Source organism: Amblyomma mixtum, chromosome 5 (genome assembly GCF_055824585.1).
Source record: "Amblyomma mixtum isolate Tamu chromosome 5, ASM5582458v1, whole genome shotgun sequence".
Taxonomy (NCBI): domain Eukaryota; kingdom Metazoa; phylum Arthropoda; class Arachnida; order Ixodida; family Ixodidae; genus Amblyomma; species Amblyomma mixtum.
The window spans coordinates 80,462,574-80,484,294 of record NC_143016.1 but is presented as its reverse complement, the minus strand read 5'-3'; the positions used below and the strand labels follow the sequence as shown (position 1 = coordinate 80,484,294).

At 45.3% G+C, this 21,721-nt stretch overlaps 1 protein-coding gene across 2 annotated transcripts in view; it reads left to right on the top strand.

Moving 5' to 3' along the window:
• The first annotated feature begins 2,867 nt into the window (after positions 1–2,867).
• The window catches only part of LOC149342786 (synaptogenesis protein syg-2-like), a 318,879-nt gene continuing 300,025 nt past the window's right edge, over positions 2,868–21,721 (top strand). For both annotated transcript variants that reach the window (XM_089545245.1, XM_089545244.1), the window contains exon 1: positions 2,868–3,834. In XM_089545245.1, coding sequence (XP_089401371.1) covers positions 3,693–3,834 — 142 coding nt within the window. In that variant the 5' untranslated portion in view covers positions 2,868–3,692. The remainder of the gene's footprint in view (positions 3,835–21,721) is intronic.

The following is a 21,721-nucleotide window of genomic DNA, read 5'->3' as shown; positions in this document are numbered from 1 at the left end:
AACAGACGGTTACCACGCCTTTCCTTCCTTCATAATCTAACGTAACGTAACGAAGACTATCTTTAATCTAACCTTATCTATCCTAACTTCACTTCATCTTACCTGTCTGTCCTGACTGACCCGACCTGACCTGACCTTATGTCAGCGGAACGACGAAATATATCAGAGCCCGCGATTTAGGCTGCATAGCGAGGGTTTGTCACGTTGGCCTAATCGCACACGAACGCGAGACCATCCGACAGCTTTCGCTCGGCGCTTCTGTCATATGACGAGGTGGTTGGTTAAGTACGAAGAGTAGTTAATCTGAGCTTGTGCCCACTTGGTGAAGCTAGCTGACCATCCTGAATGTTCTCTACATAACTTCTGCGACATCTCCAAAAGAACGGTGGTCACTGCAGCAGTCACTGCCTAATCGAATTTCACGGTAGGGCGAAAATTTTTGAACTTAATTTTTCTTTCGTGCAGCCCCGGTTAATTACGGTCTGTCCCTATTATAGCGTTTCCCATGCTTAGTACCCGTAAAACACGGGCGAGCTTCCAAGTTTTGCAATAATAATTCCATATTTAAAAATTATTCTGACCCCGATAACACTGCCATTTTCAATTGCATATACTCTGAGAACTGTAATCTCTGCTTTCTCTGGCAACTTATGCACTCATTTTTCTTTTAATTAATTGCAGCGCCAGGGAAATTCTAAAATATGAGACGGAATCACGATGGCATGGCGTGACTTGTAGATCGTGGCACCGCAGATTAGGCAACGAGGCTTAATGTGTTCAGCCGCACGCTATGGAGACATATCGGCTTGCGCCACCACTTCGATCACTCCATGTAGGTTTAGGAATGCAACGAAGCCAGCCGCCTACAGGTTCGATCGCGTTTTGTCTCGGACTGAACGTATACTGCGTCGTAACATGCACTTTCGAAGGTAGTATAAGTTATTTCTGTATTTCTTGCTTTATGTTTCGTGCACTTTCATAACCTAGCGTTATTCTGCTATGTGTACAGCTGCGAAAAAAATTCCTCAATACCGGAGATTTAATTCTAATCAGCCGAATACCATAAACGTAATTTCAATTCAATTAAATTCAATTTCAATTTATTCCGAATTTATTTTACAGGAAATACAAACACTTTTTGGACCCATAGCCAACGGCTACTTCGGGTCCAAGTACACAGAATACGTAAAAGCAAATTCAAAAAATGGCGGACTCATACAGAATAGCGTAAACTTAGTACAAGATTAAAAGCAAAGCAGTCTAAATAACAATAGTAGATAACATTCGGCGAGGCAAAAGAAAGGAGATAGCTTTGAAAACATGGTATGAAAAAAGAGCTTTCGGACATCGAATGTTAGTAAAAGATATCGTGTTACATACAAAGTACATAATAACAGAAAACTATGCCGAAAAAAGAATTTCAGGTTAAATCAATTATTTCAATTAGGTGTTTTTTAAACATACCAGCAAAACTTTGTGAGTTTTAAATGGGTATCGCGCTCCAAATTTTTACCGCAGCAGACTGCACTAAACGCTCACCATATACATTGCGGATGGGAGGGAGGTTGAAATTGCCTAAGGAGAGGAAGCGGGGGATGAAGTATTCATGCATGAAAAGGGCGGTTGTGTATTACTATGTTGCAAACACATACAGAAATTTTTAATCGGTACAATAAATCAAATGGAAGAATCAAATGGAAGAATGAGGGCACTTATGTCCTCTTAAGCGTTCCGTTGGACGAAGACGAGGTAAACGCTTCCTTCAACAATGTAGATGTCAGCCATGGATGATTACCACTCTCCCATTCTCCTTCCTCCTTTTTTCGGCCCTATCTTCACTTTTTATGCCGAAGCGTCATCATAAAGGAGGCCCCAAGCTCCTGAATTGAGGCTAATGTTGGAGCGTCTTCGTTGTGGTTCATTTAACGCAAAAACGGCGAGGGCAAGCTCAAAAAGCGGTTTTCACAGTGTATAAACTTGTTGGTTGGCCGCTACGGAGCACTTATTAAAAGAAGGAACCATTTCCCGCCTCTTGTATGAATTGGCATTCTACCAAACCACCCCTCCACCGCTCTATGAATACTTTCACGAGCGCTAAGTTCTCTGCCCATCAGGGCATATTCGGTTCGTTGCTTTTTGGCTCCACAGTTTTATCTTGCATATCTTTCGTTTAAATTTGAGAACTGCACGTGTTCCACGGACCTCAAGTGCGTAATGTTACACAGGAAAAGAATATAAGCGTATCTTCCCACGGGGACACTAAACTTTCTGGGTTGCTTTTTCGTGCTTCGCCAAACTGCTCCGAAAAAAAAAAAAAATTGCGCAGCAAGATGCAAACATCGCCACAGAACGTGAATATTCATTAACCCAGTTTCGTTTTACCTTTTGCAAATTAGGTCATTAAAAAAATAAAACGAGTTCGACGGAAGATGAAAGGAGGAGGAAAAGGACCGGGTGATATCAAGCGTCCACGCGCAGGAAAACGACAAAAGGAAGGAAAGAGAAGGACTGGGAAAGCAAGCGTGGCGTCAGGGAAAGCGGAACACTATAAAAATTATAAGTCGAGGGAAAAAAAGGCAATGAAGGTCCATATATGCGCGTAAAATGACAAGGCCAGACCGTGTTCACGGTCCTACCAGCCAAAGGCCGGAAACCAGCACTCTCCCCGGCGCTTTGGCGGGAAGAGGTAGGGGAAAAAAGGAGGAAGCACACCGTGGCGGCCTTTTCTTCCCTTTTGTTTTCGCTTCCCGACACCGCTCATGGAGGGCGCTGGGGCGGCGCGCGCGCTGTCGTCAACGCCGCCCGCGGCGGGGGAAGCGGCGGACCCAGCGCCAACGTTCGCGCGTTCCTCGGGTCGCCCCTCGCTGTCGAGCGCTCGCCAAGCTGAGGAGCGCGCGCCCGCGAACCGGTCGCCGCGCTGCCGCTGCTTGCGTTCCTCTCTCTCCACCCGTGGATTTTCCTTCGCCCGCTGTCGGCGAAAGCGGTCCGCCAGGACGTCATCGGGCCGCGGTTCGGCCGAGCGCAAGTCTCCCGCGCCGTGACGCGACTCCGGAACTACCAACTTCTGCTTTTTCTTTTTATTCGCTCGAAGGGTTGTACAGAGTGTGTGTGTGGTGTGTCTTCCTGTCTCACTGATTGCTCGACCACTCGTTTGTTGGACACCGGACACGCCGGTCTGCGATTGCAGCCGCGCGATCGGACCTGTTTCGGTCGCCGAGCTTAAGACGTTTTTAAAAGAAACTTGTAGGAGGCCAGTGTAGACGCGCTCGGATGAAAGGTGCGTTGAGACAGCGAGTTGGTATTTGCCATGCACTTCGAGCGTGACTGCAAAAAAGTTTGACGTGGTCGCTCTTCATGTAGCTCGCTCCGCGGCTGCTAAAAAAATATAGAGTAAGTGTGACTAACTGCAAATTATGGCGACTCCGCCGTGAAGACCGGCCATTCGTGTGAAGGAAAGCGCCGATGTGTTCTTCGGACGGCAACGTCTACGTGGTCGGTGGAACTCGGCTTACTCCCTCTGTCGCTGTTTTTGTTGCTCTCGCGTCGGCTCCTCTTGCTGTTCAGTGCAACTCTGGTGCATCTACCGGTCGTGCACAGCTGGTGCTGCCGGTGAGGCGGTGTTGCTCCGTGTGAACGACGTGAATCCGTTTAAGCCGCCGCTGACGCGAGACGTGCGGACTACGAGCGGCGGCATGTGCGGTGGTGCCCGTGACAGATGTGTGTCCGTGACCCGGCGGCCGCGCGGTCTTCTGCGGAGCTCCGCGCTGCTAGGAGTACTGCTTCTGCTCGGATGCTGGTTCCTGCCGGTCAGCGCCCGGTACCAGGCGGTCACAGGTCAGCTGTAGCATTCTTGACCTCTGCACGTCTGCTTCCTCGATAATCGAGATCGATGTCAAGCCTTCTTCCTGTCTTCCCCATTTTGTTCCCCAGTTTAACTGGTCACTATTTAACCCCACCCCCTTACAATTTCTCTGCGATATATATGGGATGTTTGCGGGATTTTTTATATTGCGGGCGCCCAGTATTTTTTTGGGGTCGAAGCCGGAAGTATTCGGGAATCGATAACATCGAAAAACACTGAGTTGTCACCGGATAGTGGTGACACAACACAGCACGTAACTTGTGAGTGCTGTTCCGCCGTTTCTTATGCTGTGTATCAACACACGCTTTTATTATCATGTTCTCTGATTTGCGCCAACTAGCCCAACTCAAGTTAAGCGGTAATCGTAAGCCGGGTTGTATTCATACGGCGTCACATTGCCCGGGAGCGTTAACAATTCCTCGCTGATTAGTGCACTTCGACAATGCGAGGTTCCCTGATTGCCGGCTGGCTTATGCGCGGCAGCTGATTGCTTCAACTGCGTGTTCTTGTAGCGTGGCAATGGTAAACATGAAGTGTGAGGCACCGGCGTTAGGTACAAACTATCTGAAAGATGGCGTAACTCGGACGCGATAATGAAATCGGCGCGGCAAAATGCCGGCAGAGATTTTGTTGCTTTTTTAGGAAGAGTAATAAGCTTTTAAAGAATTCCTCATTGAGACTCAATGAACGAATTAACTGCTTCTCTCAGCCGTACCGCTCTGACTATGTGCAGCACCTTATGAGCGGGCGTACGCTTACATAAAAAGCGAATGACCGCGACTAAGGTGATGTAAACAAAAATATAGAGACTACGTCATAAACAATAAAGACAATACAGACTATGCAGCTCACGCGAGTAATCGAAGGCACGATATCATAAGTCCGTAACTTTTCTTTGTAGCCGACTACCTAATACGAAAAACGAATAAAACTCGAACGACAAGACTGAAATGCCAGCGCTGTAGCTAAAACATATTTTCTTCTGGAGAGGAAATACAAGCGAAGTTGATTAACTCTTCGAAAGGACACAGCTCCGCGCCTTCAAAGTGAGCGAAATTAACCTGCGCTGTTCTTGAGCTTCCTCCCGCTAAGACCTTCTGATATTGCTGTTCAGGCCTAAATTGTCTTGCTCGCGTTTCATTTATTACTGATACCGCATGACGCTGAGTGTGAGATCTATAGCTGTGCGCCTTAGCTTTAGGAATGCACGCAACGAGGTAAGCTACATAATAGTGGCATAATAAATTCACGTGATGCGGAAAACGGTTCTTTTCAGAAGGGAAAGATCAAGAGTAACCAAAAGCTTTCCGCATGCCCTGTGACCAGTCTGAGCCTTTAAAAGGCCTGATATTAGCAGCGCATCTAACCTCATGCGCTTCGAGTGCTCTGCAAGTATTCAGGGCGAACAAACAAAACGTACCAGAATTGCAGTCTTTTCCGCAGTCAATTAGCATAATACAATTGTACGTCTACTTCAGCGTACACTGTTCAGTTAATTTATCTCTGTCTGTCCTCCCGAGGAAAGAAAACTAATCCTCGGTCTTTCGAATAAAGGAATGAAGATCCTTTTATTCGAGCTTTGTGAGCTGTTTCTTCCTACCGATTGAGATAGAAGCAACTCAGCCAGAACCTCGACTCAAACCCGCTTTTTCCGGGTGGTGTTTACAGCAAAGAGAGAAGATGTGCTTTAGTAAACGCCGTTCCTCTTCGAGAAATGCTTATAACGCGCTCCTTCTTAGTCAAACGATTAAGGATAGATTGTTTACGTTAGCAGGCAGTGCGGACTGAAAGTGCACTCGTATACGGAATAGGAATACATTGTCCACTGCTCACCTTTGTCTACCAACAGTTCCTTTTTAATGCTGATGCGGCCAAAAGCATCGATGAATGCGGTATCTAACGAGACATATGAGCGTGGTTTGATCAATAACTGAAAGTGCTATCTATGCTAATGCAGTCGCAGGGAAACGGTTAATGTCGTCTCCTTAAAGAAAATTGTTTATAGGTTTGCTACTACCGACCGTTACTGAGTTACCGCTGAACGCTGGTTGCCGAATGCTACAAGAGAACGCTACGGTTGTGAGGTAGCGCGGCACGATGGCATCTACTTGCGCTGCGACCGCATCGAAAACGGTCGAACCCACTCGTTCTCTTATGCCCAAAAACAGGCGTGCCTAAAAATCGGCGAGGCCTAGCTCCAGTTATTTTTTTCCTTTCGTTTTCCTAAAACGCTCCAGCGCTTATCTCGGTGTGCTTTAATCGATGTAGATTGAACAGCAGGAATTAGTTCCGATGTAGAGAAGAAGAGAAAAACAAACAAAATAAAAGGGAATGCGATCGAGGTTCGCGGAGGGGGAAAAGTACGAGGATAAACTTCACGGTTGTCTTAACGAGCGCACTTAATGAGCAGAAAGAACGCTCATGAACATTAGGCAGGCGGCGGCTATTCGCCGTCCTTATCACAATTTTCTTTTTTTTTCTCGTTCTTCATCTTCTTTCCTCATCTGCCGCTCTCTTCCTCGTCTTCTCCCGTGCATCCCCCGCGCTTCGACGCGTGAGCTGGCTGGCTGACTGGTGCGGTATAATTGCGAATTATGCAACCCGCGATTGGCTCCGCGGCTCTTTATCTCGGAGTCACTGCCGGACCGATGGCGTGCGCAGATGTCATTTACGGCTGCCGAATGGCAAATGATGCTTGTTTGGGAAAAAGAACGAACGCTAGAAGGAAACTGAGGCGGCGACGACGATCGTATTTTTTGTTCGCTTCGCCTTCAACTTGCTTTCGATTATTAGGTTGGAATGGTGAAGGGGGGGTGGAACCTTTCAAACTCCTCCATGTATATTTCATTATTGGAAACCGCCGCTGATGGGCGCGGCGCGCCGCTAGCGAGGCCTCCTACTGGAGTGAGGGAACCGCAAGCGTGCTTATATATATATATATATATATATATATATATATATATATATATATATATATATATATATATATATATATATATATACAAAGAAGGGAATAAAAAGGGAAACACGGCAGAGTGCGTAAAAACAGGGAGCTAAGGAAAATATGAAGGGAAGTAAAAGGGAAAAAGAGAGAAGGAAAGAAAGGGATCCTCCAGCGTGACAGAGACGTAAGACCGACGGGATCTCGGCGACATTAGCGACAGATGTCACGCGATCAGGAGCTAAGAAGGAGGAAAGAAAATGGGAAAGGGTATCGGCTCTTGTGGCAAGGGAAGCGCGAAACGTTCCTTGGAGACTGCGAGCAATGCGCCATCGACAAGGAGCTCCGAAGACGAACGTCAGTGGCTAATGAAGTTTGTCGACATCAAACGCGCACTTCGCGAGCCTCCTTTTGCGCGCTTTCTCTTCGCTTGCTGGGGATCTGCAATGGTACGTATACTTTGGTGCTCGCTGTAGCACACACTGTAGCGAAAGTGCGCGAGAGAATGAGCTCTCCGACTTTGTGAAGCCTTTACTGTGGCATCGCGGCGCAGGAACTGACGATAAAACGCGGACGTAATGGGGTTTGGGGCGTACCGTGCATGACCTGTAATGGTATTAGGCGGAGAACGTCCAAACACTTCACTACTTATACGTTCACCGCGACTCGGAATGCAAGGGATTTGCGACTCCGTTCGGTAACGCGATTCGGTTCGGAACGTTCGGGTTAGCAAGAACTAGTTCTTAGTCGAATGGTTACCCATTATAGATTGACTGTGTGTGAAGCCAAAAGTTCCAGCCGCAGTGGTAGAACTGAATGTTGTGTTTGCATAAGACGTGGTACAAACTCAATTTAAGACCTTTCAATGTAGGCATTTTTCTTTTTGTCGCTGCGAAAGCGTTTATGTTGTGAAGATTGGCGTCCTAGTATAGAGAATGGTATTAATTACGCGGTGCTTTTATGACGAATTGGTTCTGAAGCCAAGCCTTTTCATGACGGAGGCACCGGATATTTATTTATGCTTCAACTTGGCAAGGTAACAAGATTTACGGAAACCATTTTACCAGTACGTCGCAGTCGCGGTACGGGTACTTCATACGTGGAACCGAAGCTCGGAATACAAGTAGTAAGACACAAAGGCATAAAAAAGAGGAAATATTTAATTATTTGTTCGTTATGCAGTGTAATTTTTCTTGCTAGCGTTTCGCAACCAAAAATACACGCCATTTCAACGGGGCTGCACCCATTAAATGACACTTTCTTTGTATCTTAAAACGCACATATATCTAAAGCGTTTAGCGGTCATTTCGTCTAGCAGCAGCTGCAGTACTCGCAGGAAATTGGTCGTTAGCATGTTTGTGAATTTCGGGGGGTTACTCTCAGCCATATTCCAAGTTACGAAACCAAAGCGGAAATGAGCCCTAGCTACGAGCGAGTGAATTGAGAAAAACAAAGCTTACGATGAAATCGAGTGGAAATCTGCCTTCTACTTTGAGAAGAGTGCAAGCGGTTATGAGCCAGAGGTGATGGTGGTGGTGAAAACTTTTTTAATACTCAGAGAGAATTTGAGGGTGAGAAGACCACGCTGCATGGTCGGTATCCTTAGTCCCGGACACCGCACGACGACGCCGAGCCCTTTTTGACACCAGTTTGGACCCAAAGGCTGCCACTCACAACTCTGTTCGCTTTAAATTCGACTGTTGGCTGGCTTACGCTTAAGCAACATGGCCGATCGGACAGAGAGTTTAGACGGAAACACTACGTCGGCCGATCGCAAACTGAGCTTACGTACTACTGCGACCAGTTTATTTATTTATTTATTTATTTATTTTCACAATACTGTAGACCCGCATTTGGATCCAGACAGGGAGGGCAGAAAAACACATTCACACAACACTGTAGCTCATATACAATCTAAAATAGCTCACAAAGTGCATTGTCAAAATCAACAGCCTATATCACTTGTAGAGTGATATGTAACACCGTGAATCCGACAACAGAACGAGTTTCTTTTTTTTTTTTCTGCCACCCGCTCACGCAGTTTTTTTTTTTTTTGCTTTAAGAAAAACCATCGCCTAAATTCTACGTTGATACGTGCGTTGGAATCCGGCGTTCAATAGCGTTCGGTGGCTCTAAAAACACAGATATACGGTGACACAAAAACACGTAGAGAAAAAAAAAAAAAAAAAGGAAACAAGAAGCCTGATGAACGCTAGGTTTCTGGCGAGCAAGCTTGTTTGCACTGCACATTATCAAGGCGTTCAGCGCTCCCCGAGAACATAAATAAAGTTTTCGTCTTTTGGCGCTTTAAATAAGGCTTACAGAATAGGCGAGGACGAGACGAAAGTAATAAAATAAACTTTCTGCCGCTGCAGCAAAACCAAGTTTCTATTTACCTAGGGCTTGCCTGTTGGGTTGGATTCTGCAGAACCATGAAAAAGAAGCAAAAAATAAACAAGACAAGAGGGTATTACTAACATGCTTCTTCCAGCACCACAAATGTGGAATGGCCCTGATGCAAAAAAAACAAAAAAACAATCAGAGGGACACCTGGTTTCATTATGTTTGCAATGCGATTGTATTACGAACTGTTGATGCCTCTATTAGAAGTGACGTCACTTTTGGTCTGGTGACGTCATTTCCCTTCAGACTGGGGTAATGCTGCGGTTTGATGACGTCACTTCCCTCTTCCAACCACTCAGTGATTTAGCTTCCGACGAGGCGTTTCCCTCCCGATGACGCTTCTAATGGAATCTCATTTAAAAAATCAGTCTACACGACGTGACGTACGATCGTGCATGTATATTTTTTATTTTTGCCCAGAACAGCATAAGCACTTTATGATGCATTCATGCATGCCATTTTTGCTTTGGTTGACTGCTCCGCAGTTTTGACCTTATAAATAGATAAAAAAAAAGCAGTGAGAACTATGGTTTCAGGTGATAACTACGAACAAATGTCGTAGTCCATTGTCGTATTTATTGGCACATCGTCCGGTGTGGGCAAATTTTATTTCGCACATCAGTAGATCAAAACATCATTTTCCTCTATCCCGAATGGCTTTCGCAAACAAACAGGCCTTGTCTCCCCATAGAAACAGAGCAAGAAATACGACCTTTGATGGTCAGTCGTCGCTCGTGTTTGTCCAGACACCCAGACCAAATAATTTCGGCGCGCTAACAATAAGACTGCACAGCGGAAGGACAGCGCAGCAAAACTCACTAGCGAAAGCTCGCAGGTTCGCAGATAAAACTAATTAACGCGCCGCGCTTATTAAAGACACAAGCAGAGACGGCGACGCAAAAGAGAAATGACACAATTCTCTAGCTGTCCTCGGCAACGAGAACATACTAGATGGCGTGCGCCGATGGAGCCGTTCTTTCCATTGCGCTTAATGAGAATTCCAACCTCCGCGGTCGAAAACAGGAGCAAAGGCGCCGAGACAAATGGAATCGCTGGCACGGGGGCAAAAAGAAGACGGGAAGAAGGAGAAACACACCGAAAATTGTTATAAGTTCTGGCGCAAAGCAAACGCGGGCGGCGAAGCGAGCTGAGTTTGTTTTACGACTCTGGGTCTTAAGTAGGTAGAGAAATGACTGCATTCTCCCTCCGCCTTACACCCGTCGTTGTAGAGGCGAAATGGAAAGGAATCACGTTTATGTTCGTGACGTTCGGTACCGGAACTGGCACGAAGCCGAAAGAACGAATTCTAAGAAAACTTGCGCTCCGAACTTAGCCAACCAAGCACGGCGCATTCAAAAATGGGAAAGCGTAAGGCCGACGCGCTTAAAGAAATATCTCCGCGTGTTCCCCAGCGGCGATTAAATCAGTGTTCGGTACTGAGGGTTGTAATGAATACTGAGAAGTTATAGTTAAGTGGCGGTGATGGCAGTCAGAGCAGAAGGCTCGCAGACTCGTTGGAACGCGTGGTGCTTAGCGAGAGATGTTGTGTGTCTCAAAGAAACAGAGCTTGGCGGAGTCTGAGGGGAGACGTACTTTTATACGCAGTTGCCGGGACCAGAATAGTTGAGGTGCGCGCTCTATTTACGCATGTTTCAGAATTTGCCAGATAAAGCTCTTAAAAAGCAGCAGATATATCGAAAACACTGTACAATGGGCTGCTCGTGACTGTAGTTATTACCGGGCAATATAGTCGTGTCTGGCGCGCTTACAGAAGATGATTCGCCTCACTCATAGAAGAACAGAATGTGAGAAGACAGCGTGCCGCCAGCTATAAGCAAAGAAACAAGAAAAGGAGTAAGCACAGAAGGACAGTTTTGCAGCGAACCAAGCTTCTAATAGGTACAATTAATAAGAAAAATAAATTGAAAAAAGGATCAAATTATCCTTAATATTTGTTGCTCCAATGTGCTGAAGTGCACTCAGTTGTCGTTGCTCCCTGCTCTGCTTCTCAACGTCTGCACACTAAAAAAGTTAAGCGAGGTAATTTTCTATTTGTCAGAAAGAGCAGCGAAGCGCTGGTTAAGGACAAAAATAGTAAGCATTCGGCAGCGAAAGCCTCCGCCCCCCCCCCCCCCCCCCCACCCAGGTCTTTATAGAAAATTTGTCGTCGTTTATGTAAGTGCGCTCCACCGCAGTGCTTCTCCGGGGCAGTAATGCTGAATGGTTTGCTTCGCATAAGTTGGCCATGCCAGTGCTGACCTCGCAGCACTTCACTAATAAAGCCAGCCCGAGGCAAGGCAGGGCCGGAGAAACACGCTGCTGGACATGCACTGTCGTGGAGACACGGAACTTGGTCTCCTTGTACCGTTTAGTGATGACAGGCCAGAAAGGAATGCGGGAAAGACGTCCCCGGAGGATGGCGGGATATATTGTCGTCACTTTGCATTGCTGTTTAGTTTCGGCTGCTTTTTCAAAAAAATTCAGTGCCAGAAAACAGCAGTCCTTTAGGTTAGGAAACAAAAAAAAAAAACTCATCTCTTAAGAAGAAGCTTATAAACAAGGCTAACAAACGTTGGAAAATAAGAAAAAAAATACCAAAGTTTCGCTAATGTTTCCCAGAAAAAAGTTTATATCGGAGTAATACCCATCCCGGTTATGTATTAGGATTTACAGGTACCGGGAAGGAGGTGCGACAGTGACGGTCAGTTAAGGTCATATCAGTACAAATATCAAGCAAATCTTAAGAATTTACACAAGCGAGCACACAAAGGTGACTCGGGGGCAGTCATTTTGTCATAGTTATGCTATGGATTGGAAGCAACATTAGTAACACACGTCCGTGTGCTTATACGCACACAAGAGTACCTTTGGCTTAATCTTTTTTTAATAGTTATGCTACCTGTTTATTGAAATGTCCATATGAAGGCTTTCTTGAAATGTTGGCTCCGATTTACTGTCTACAGAAAAAAAAGGGAAATTATACTCTCAGAGAAGACAAGCAAAATGACTTTTATAAATAATAGATAAATGGTATAACTGTAAAAAAAAACAATGCTTGGCAATAGCGGTCAGTTATTGTTAGTAAGAAGCCTGAGTAGTCGCTTCTGGGAAAGAAGATGGGAACAAGTCTCTTGAGCTGTTCACTGTTCGTCGCAGTGGCCATTAACGAACTTCCCTGACAGAAGAAAGTGGGCGTATTTTGGCCGGCCACATGCCTCGAAATAGGGCCCAATCCTCGCTACCGTCCCATGCCCACCCCCACACGTTTCCGAGTGTATCGATTAGATAGAAAGAACCCGGCAGGCAGACCGAGAGATCAGAACATATACCAATGTTGTTTGTGCTGGTCATAGTTAAGAAGGACAAATTGAAGACACGTTTATCGAGGCTTTGCCACACCCATCACCACAAGCGGATCCATACGCCGACACATGCATGTTTTTAAACGGTTATATCGCTTTCACAGGCATTCCCAGTGATTTGCTTGAATTATTTGAAAACACGCAACAGTTGCATGGAGTTTTATTTTGCTTATGGTTTCAATGTGAAAGCGCTATTCCCATGGGTAAACTCCGAGCAAGATCTGGCTATGTTTGTGCCAACAAGGTCTTGCGACGTTTGTGGATTTCACAGAAGACGGTGCCGCCATCCCACAACATCGGTTACACTACCGTTCCCGGGTGGCAAATGCTCGCGCCCACACCACGTCACCGGCGCGCTCCGCCGACCCCGCTCCCCACGCCCCCGATTGGCAAATGCTCGCGCCCACACCACGTCACCGGCGCGCTCCGCCGACCCCGCTCCCCACGCGCGAGTGCCATCGGCGTCGGAATCACACGCGGCGGCGATGGACGCACGCTTCTCGCGCCGTATCTTTTCATGCGGTTGCTTTTGAGGCGGTGTTGCCTCAAGTGCTTTCACTCGTCCTACTGGGTTTAATTACGTCAAAATTCTACCATTTACGACATGAAAAACAGCATGATAAGATAACAACAGAAAGCCAACAGTAAAGTTACAAGACAAGCCACTGTTCATGCAATTCTGCTTTAACACGTTTATAGAATTTAGACAGAAATTCTCTGTCAATCTTTATTGCATTCTACCTCAGTCTCTATGTTAACACTTAAATAGACGTCAATAATGGTACAAGCATCTCACAACGCTCTCCGCCCACATGGTTGGATCACTCCGTCAATTCCCAGCATCAAATAGGTTTTATCGCATTTTATTCTGGTTTACGAATACTTTTCACCATGGCTTCTGCTTTCGTACGCAGCATCGTCGGTTGGATAGCCTAGGCTCAGCCTAGTGAGAGAAGCAAGCATTTTTTGGGCACACCCGCAGTGTTTTTTCATGCCGCCTATCTTCTTTGAGCTTTTATACTTCGTGGAAAGCACAGAATCAACTGGATAACTTGGATAACTTTTCCTTCATTTTATGCATCCGTGTGTACAATGTAAGCTTATGAAGACATCCGTGCTCTTAATTGTTATCAACCTGAACTGTGCAATGCGGACGCCAGCGCGGTGCTTCAAAAATCTGCAGTGTAAGACGTTCAGTGCATTTCCGCCTTAGAAAAATAAAATATACCGGGTGTTTCAGCGAACACTTTCAAAAATTCTCATAAGTAGAATTTTCTTGGTAAAGATATGGCTTTTGCAGCATAGTATTACCAATGTTGGCGGACACCAGAAAACCGGTAAATCATATTAGGTAGTAAACTGGTTCACTAATTTTAATAATTAACTTTTTAACTATTACAGTTAGGCACCTGGTTGCAATTAGATATTTGTAGCCGGTCGTTAGTAATAGCCATATCAGTTTTTAGAATTTCGAAAATGCGATTATCCTCGGCGCTGTGGCTCGCCAAAATTTGGCTTTTTCGACTTGTTGCGTGCACTGGAGGGGATGCTTTGCTTGCATGCTTTCGATAGCGCATGTATTTTACGCACGAAACAGCCAGACTTTGTCGACCACAGCGGTGAGGGCTATTGCGTTTTCGAAATTCTAAAAACTGATATGGCTATCACTAAGGACCGGCTACAAATATCTAATTGCAACTAGGCGCCTAACTGTAATAGTTAAAAAGTTAATTATTAAAAATTAGTGAACCAGTTTACTACCTAATATGATTTACCGGTTTTCTGGTGTCCGCCAACATTGGTAATACTATGCTGCAAAAGCCATATCTTTGTCAAGAAAATTCTACTTATGAGAATTTTTGAAAGTGTTCACTGAAACACCTGGTATACTAATTCTAGACCAAGCCGCGCATATTTGTATGTCTGCCGGGACTATAAAGAATAAGAACTGAATCCTGAAAATTTAATCGTTTCGCTAGCCCTTATGCGAACGTATTTTTGAATCCTGCCTCACCAACCACAATCCGCTCTTCAGTTCACCAAAATCCTCAGTGTTCAAAAGGACTCGTCCGACGGCTCGTCTCTGAACTAAGTTGCTGAGAGGCTATATTTTACAAGGAACGAAACGGACATAACGTGAACCTGCTTTCCACACCTGGAGCCGAGAGCCTTAAATGGAAGTAGACGGCCCATTTCAAAATGGCCGTACACCGGCACATTTTTCCTTAATGGCCCTGCTCTTCCACGGAGCACTTCTACCGCGGAGTTTCGCGAAGTCGGAGCGCGTGGCTTCTAAACAATATACGTATACCTCCAAGAGAAGAACACGCGTGGCTACCGAGGAGCGGCATCTTTCCCTACCTAACGCCATCACGTCGTGTTCTTTTCGCGTAGCCAAATTAACGCGCTGCGTTGTCCGTTACAGCCTCTTTCTGGAAGTATGTCGGCCATTAAGACGCACCGGCGAATATTTCCCTGGACGCGGGGGGAACTGAAAGCACTTAAAAAAAAAATAAAGACGTACTTAGGAAACTGTCGACAGAGGAGAAAAGAGAAAGAGAGGGCTAGCATAAAGTTCTCAAGATGGTCGACTAAGTTGTTTATTTTTACAGCTTTAAGGCATGCTCCCTTATAGGGCCCCAGAAAACGGGGGTAAGAAAGGAAGCAGGAATACACTGACGAAGCCAGCGACGAAGCTAAACGGGAAGCAAGTACAGAAGCAGCAAACACATGAACAGCGCCTGCGACGAAGCGCAAACCAGACGACGCGCTGAGCGCGGTAGCAAGCGTGTTTTCACTCTCGACATTAGAAAAAGCATCTCGGGAAAATTGCGCGATAATTACTAGGCCTCGGTGCGCGCGGCTTTGAGCTCCCGTTTTTCGCGTCCCCTTTTTTCTTACCTCTTACGGTTTCACTTTTCTCCCTCTCGCTTCCCCAATTCCTTTCCCGCGCTTTTTCTCTCCCCAGCTTTTACGTGCTTCCCTAGAAGACTCGAGTTATCCTGCTTTTGAGCGGCCGAGGTTATACATGTACACACAACAGCGGAGGTGACTGGTGAAGCAGCGGCATCTGTTCTGGTGCTCTGCGTGCGGCTCTGGCTGCACGAACAACGGAGGATGGGGAATGAAGGCAGGCAGAAAGGGCTGGGTTCGGGAAACTAAAGCCCTAAAACGAGAATTGGGAAACAGGAGAAGCACTCTAAAGGGCCGCCGCCACCGCTGCTCGACCCTTCTCCCCATTCGGGAACAAATGCGCTTTCGGAAATAGGCTCCGAGATTCGGGCAGCGCGCAGCATTGATTTCTGTTTCCCTTTTCTGGCTTTCCTTTCCTTCCCTCCTCCCCTTTTCCCCCTGCCACGTCTTGATTATTCCGCCTCTCCGCTCTCTCCAACCATTACCTTCGCTTCAGGACCCTTGCCCCAATTTCCCTTTTATTTTTTTCATTTCAGGGTTGGGTGCCTTCCTCTCCTTCCCCCGCGCACACGTCGCGGCAAGCGCCGAAAGTTGGGCGAAACCCGAAACGAGAAAAAGAAACAAAAAAATCTGAAGAGTTTTTCGCGCAGTAACAACGGAAGAAATAAACAAAAAAGGGAAAGCAACACGGAATGCGTCGGACATTTACGTCTGCCAGGGGTCCTGGTCGACGGCATCGGGCGAGCGTTTCGCGTTGGCGGCAATTTCCCGGTCAACCCGTCTTTTAGCGATTCGCCACCAACGGACGACGCTGCTGGCCTTTCATGGGCTGCCGCCGATGCAGCCACGAACAAGCACCCCGGGAACACGAAAAGAAGGAAGCATAAAAATGAACGGTGCTACAGGGTGTGTGTGTGTGTGTGTGCGTGTGTACATGCGTGCGTGCGTGCGTGTATGTGAAGCAGAGAAAGAGTGCGGTGGAAAAAAGGCGCGAAGAGTGATAATCAATGACGTCGTATAAAAGCGGTCCGCCAGAGACTTTTTTTTTCTTTTTTGTTTACATTTGTTGCCCTCTTACAGCGACCTCGTAACTCTCTGGTGTTCGCTGGTGGTGGCCAGCGCGGTTAAGAGACGTTCGCGTTCGGCGCGAACCTTTTACGTGTATGCTCATGTGTGTGTGTTTGTACGTGCGTGCGTGCGTGCGTGCGTGCGTGCGAGTGCGTGTGTGTGTGTGGGTCTATGTATGTGTATATGCGCGCGTGTGTGGGTTAATGAGTGTGTGTGTGTGTGTGTGTTTGTACGTTCGGCAAATACCGGCCTTCCATGGCTTCATGGCCTCATTTTATACTCTTCTGAAGCAAAGATGCCATACTGGCGCCTCTGAGCGGACGTAGCTGCGGCCTGTTTCTTATAGGGAGATTAAATAGTCTCTCAGAGTGCCCCAGTGGGACTGTTTCCGCTATAATCATTTGGGAGGCTTAGAACTTGGCCTTCGAAAGAGAAGTTTGGACGTATTTCTTTTGGTTTCTTTGGAGTTTTGATTTCTAAAGCACTTTGTCGACGTATGCTAGCCTGTTATGCGGACTGGCTGCATTAACTGTGAGAACTTTGATTTGACTCTAACATCATTTCGACGAACACATTCCAATTAAAGTGAGCATGCGTACTCATTGATGTTTAAGACTTCCAAAGAAAAAATTAAACGATGAAAATGAATTGCAGAAGAACTTAAAATGAGGAGAGCCGATGACCGATGGTCTGTCAAGTGTAGCGGAGTGGATTTCAAGGGAAGATTTACGTAGCCAGGGCTCCTGGAAGTGAAGTGCCAAGATGAGGTAAGGGAATTTACTGGAACCAGGCAGCAGCGGTTGGCTCAAAAGAGGGATTATTTGAGATCATTGAGGAAGGCCTTTGTCCTGCAGTGAACTTGATTCGGCTGATGATGGCAGCGGTGGTGTCAAGGAGGGTACAAGAAAAGTATACATTATTAGTGTTTTCGCTCGCAATGTTCACTGTGCCTCTTGTGCGAAAATTCGCCTTTCATATCTTGAAGTTCTTTTCCCTATTTAAGGCGATCCAAAGGAAGCACCGTAAAGCTGCGGATTACATACTGACAGCATTTCTTCCCGTATGAAAGAGCACCCGGCTATAAGATATGAATCTCGGTTGCTTGCTTTGGTATCTCTCTTTTTTAGAAAAAGCTAGTGTTTCTTGCAAGAACGACCATTTTCCTCATTTTCCTCGTGATCATGATGGAAATGTTCAACCAGCTCTCCCAGGAATCCCTGCCTGTTAAGGAGAAGTTTGTGTTCAGCCTAATTAAGGTTTAAGTTTTCTATACTTGGGAGTGGTGCCAACAATTGCTTTTGTTAAATAGTCACGGATGCCTTGTATTTAGGCGCACCATTCTCGAAAGATAAATGTGCGTACTTTGTGACGTAACGAACGCAAACGTAGCAAAACTACAGTAAAATGAAGTGAAAATGAACACTTGAAACGAAAGTTTAAAGGTGTTTCAGAATAAAAAGAAAGTATTACGGAGTCTTTGCAGTCGTTTAATAACTTTTTATTCGGGCCAAACTGCTATTTTTTTGTTGTAGCCAGCGAATGAGAGTTTCACGAAGACATCATCCAAATTGTGCGAAACACTCGCGTTACACGTGCTGTGCGAGTTGGTTTTTTTGCATAACTATTTCGCAGACCATGGAACTGGTGAATAATACCACGTTGATGTCGATATTATTTTAAGATATGCGCAAACTTGAATAGTAATAAGAACTGCACGGCTCGTTTAAAGGGACGTGGTACTATATATTGCAAGTTAATGAAGCGTAGCTACGTTACTCTTTCTTTGTTAAGGACACGGCTGTCTGCCGAGCGAATTCCCCGGCTTTACAATGAGAAAAAAGTTTGACGACGAGTATATCATGCCCAACCTGGCCGGAATGAAACGCGAACACGCTATGCCATACTTCTCTATTTTGCAAGGAGATATTCCTTTAGAACCGGTTTTGAGCATATACTTCAGTGGATCCTTTACCTAAAATTTTGATTCAGGCTAGTTGTACATTGGAGCGGAAAGCAGGAAGGTAAGGTATTTTGTTTGGCTCAAAGGCTTTGTTCCCGTTTCGTTTCGGCCTGAATGTACGTCCGCATTTTGTGTGCATTCCATCAGAAATGCGGAACTGCACATCTAGCGGCCATGTGAACCCTTGAGATATAAAGTTGGCTGAACTGTACTCTCAATATACATGGTTATTTTAGCGCACTTTCAGTCGAAGTGTGTGCCTTTATAATTTACATATAGGCATCCGGGTGTTTTTCTTGAATTATTTTTATAGAACGTGCTAGAAGCAGGAAAGCGCTTTCAAGATGACTTCTATGGGTCTTACAGCTAAACAAATACTCTTCAAGAAACGTATGCAGTCCGTAGCGATATCAAGGTGATAGGTGGCGCTTGAACCAACGAGCAAAAAATTATTATTTTTTTAAGAGAGAATTTATATTCTTTTTTTTTCCACTACCGTTTGTTTTTAGATGGTGTTGTGCGTGTCTGACGAAGTGTGGTTTGCTGGGAAATTCTGGGAATATTTCCTTGCGCTCTTTGGACACTGTGGTTATTACTGTTGTTTTTGGTACGCTATGGTTCTTCGCTATCTTGTCGAAGTTACGGTAGAGAATACAGGAACGAAGACCGACATATTCTCATGAGACCCCATACATATTATTATCCACATCTGTCTTCTATGACGTTTTCGCACTTTTAGGAGGCTAATAAGTGTTATTGCAGCCCTTATAATTGGTATATACATTTTCTGTAGACTTCATATAGACTGTGTTGCCTTCCTTTTGTCTATTCATAGTGTATAGACTGTATATAGAAAAAAAGTCTTGTAAAAGTCTATTGTCTATAGAATGGCTACAGGATTTGTATTGTTTACAGATTAGTCATAAAATTTTTCTTTAAATTCTATACGCTTCATTAACAAAAGTTTACGCATAGAGTGTCGAAAGAAATCTTTGTAAGAATTTGTCGACCCGTAGTTGTTTTTTTTTTTCGAAAACTATGGCGCAACAGACGCGCTCTGAGCATATTTCCGAGCTTTTTGCTTTGTGTAGAACAGCATCCTGCTCGCAACGGCCAAATAATTTCCACGTTTCTGGTTCCATGAGATTATATGTAATTTTGATTCAAGAGTGTATTTTGGCGGGTATGTATTTAACCATGGATAAATGGCTGTTGGGTCCTTGGCTGCAAATTTTTTTTTTGTATGCTAACGGTCATGGGAACACGCTGACTTGAGAAATATATTTTGCTAAACGTTCACAAACCGAACTTTTGCACAAGTCTGGAAAAGTTATGCCTATTGTGATTTCTTTTTTTTTTTGACTGCCCATGTAAAAACGAGAGGCGTGGCCGACTTTATGTTCGCTATGCCTAACATGAAGTGGCCACTGTTACTGGGTTAGTTTTATTTAATCTTCACTTCGCATATACTTCCCACAGCATGACTGCATGTACGCCATTAATTTGTGTAATAATGTACATGTAATTGTAAACTTTACGTGTACAAGTAAAAGTGTAATTACATCTGTAATTACCGCTCTAATTACACTTTTGGTGCAAAACGTTTTTGTTTATAGGTTCTATCGTGGAATCAATTCCAATCCTTTTTATTTTGTGAAACAGCAAAACTGAAATTTCTAGCGCCCTCTTGATTTAAATAGGTTTCCCCACTAGTAATTTTTTCATGTTAGCACCGATGAAAAACGGATTAGGAGAATCCATTGATGTCGGTCAATAAGGGTCGACGAAAAAAACTTTTTGCACGAAACAGCCGGATACGCGGTAACCCAACTACTCTTAATTATTTAGCAAAGACCCGGAGCGAACTACCAGAGGCACTGGTCATTAGTTGTGCACAGTAAACCGACTCGCAGCTCGCCTTGCTAGGGCGCATCGATTGCCCTTGGGTCCTCTTGGCTATATAGGCGTGCATGTCGAGAGAGGAAGAAGGGACGACGTAGGCTGCACGCAAAAAAATAAATAACAAAATAAAAACAGAGAAAAAGCAAGAGAAAAGGCAGATCGGAGAGAAAGTCGTCGTTTTGGTCATTTTTCACGATACGCTCCGCGAAGCGTAAAGACACTAATGAAAATATTCCGACCCACGAGGAATGAGAACCGTCGTGTGCCGCCAGTCGCGTTTTAAAAGCGTGGCCAACGATTTTTTTTTTATTCCGGTTTGCTTTCTTTCTTGCTCTTCGATTTTTTTCTCTTTATCTTTCGGACAAACTGCGTGTAGGCGAGCTAGCAGGCTCTGTCATTATTACTGCCGTCCCGAGCTGCGCCAAAATGTGCGGAGCATGCAAGAGTGTAAGTGCGCGGACTTGTCGATGCGAAAATTCCGCCGTGCCGTGACACACATCGCGCACGTGTGCCTGAGAAGGTCGCTTGAAAAGAAAAAGAACAGAAAAACGATACAAAAAAAAAACGTGGTGTTGGCACATGTTTCACGTATCCGGAAGCGCTCGGCGCTTATAGAACGCTTGCACTTCCTGGTTTTAGCTAATTTGTTGTCAAACATTATTTTGAGCTGATTCCTGAGTGACTGAAAACTCTGCGTGTGGTGAGTAGGCAGCTTTGTCGATGTTGCTAACACGCTCGCACAGATGACGACTGTCTCTACCGAACAGATTGGGGACAGAGGAATGGATGGCAGACTTGTCGAAACTTGCTTGATTGCGCTGCTGAACAGCACTGACGTCGTCACTTAGTGTTTTTTGCGAGCTGGAACAGTCGTGAAAAAAGAAAAAATACATTAGTGTACAGAATGAGTCATACTTAAAGGGAACACGAGGAATGGTTAAAGCGACTCGTAACGCTGAGAAATAGTATGTTTCATCGCAAAGCAGAAGAGCGGCTTTAGGCTTCTCCACTTGAGCTATCTCCTCCATTTTGCTTTGCAGAGAAACTTACTTTTTCACTGCGTTGAGAGCCAGCTTATATATCTCCAGAGAAAAAACAGCGCTTGCAGACAAAGGACCAGAACAAGAAGGACACACAACTGCGCTGGTCCTTTGTCTGCAAGCGCTGTTTTTTCTCAAGATGAATCCCAACCAACTCGCCCAGCAGCACACCTTGCTTATATATCTCCACTGTCCCCTCTAAGTATTACACATAATGTACATAGAGCTGCTTGGGTTCAACCAATGGAGCTATAGGCGTCGAAAAAGTTC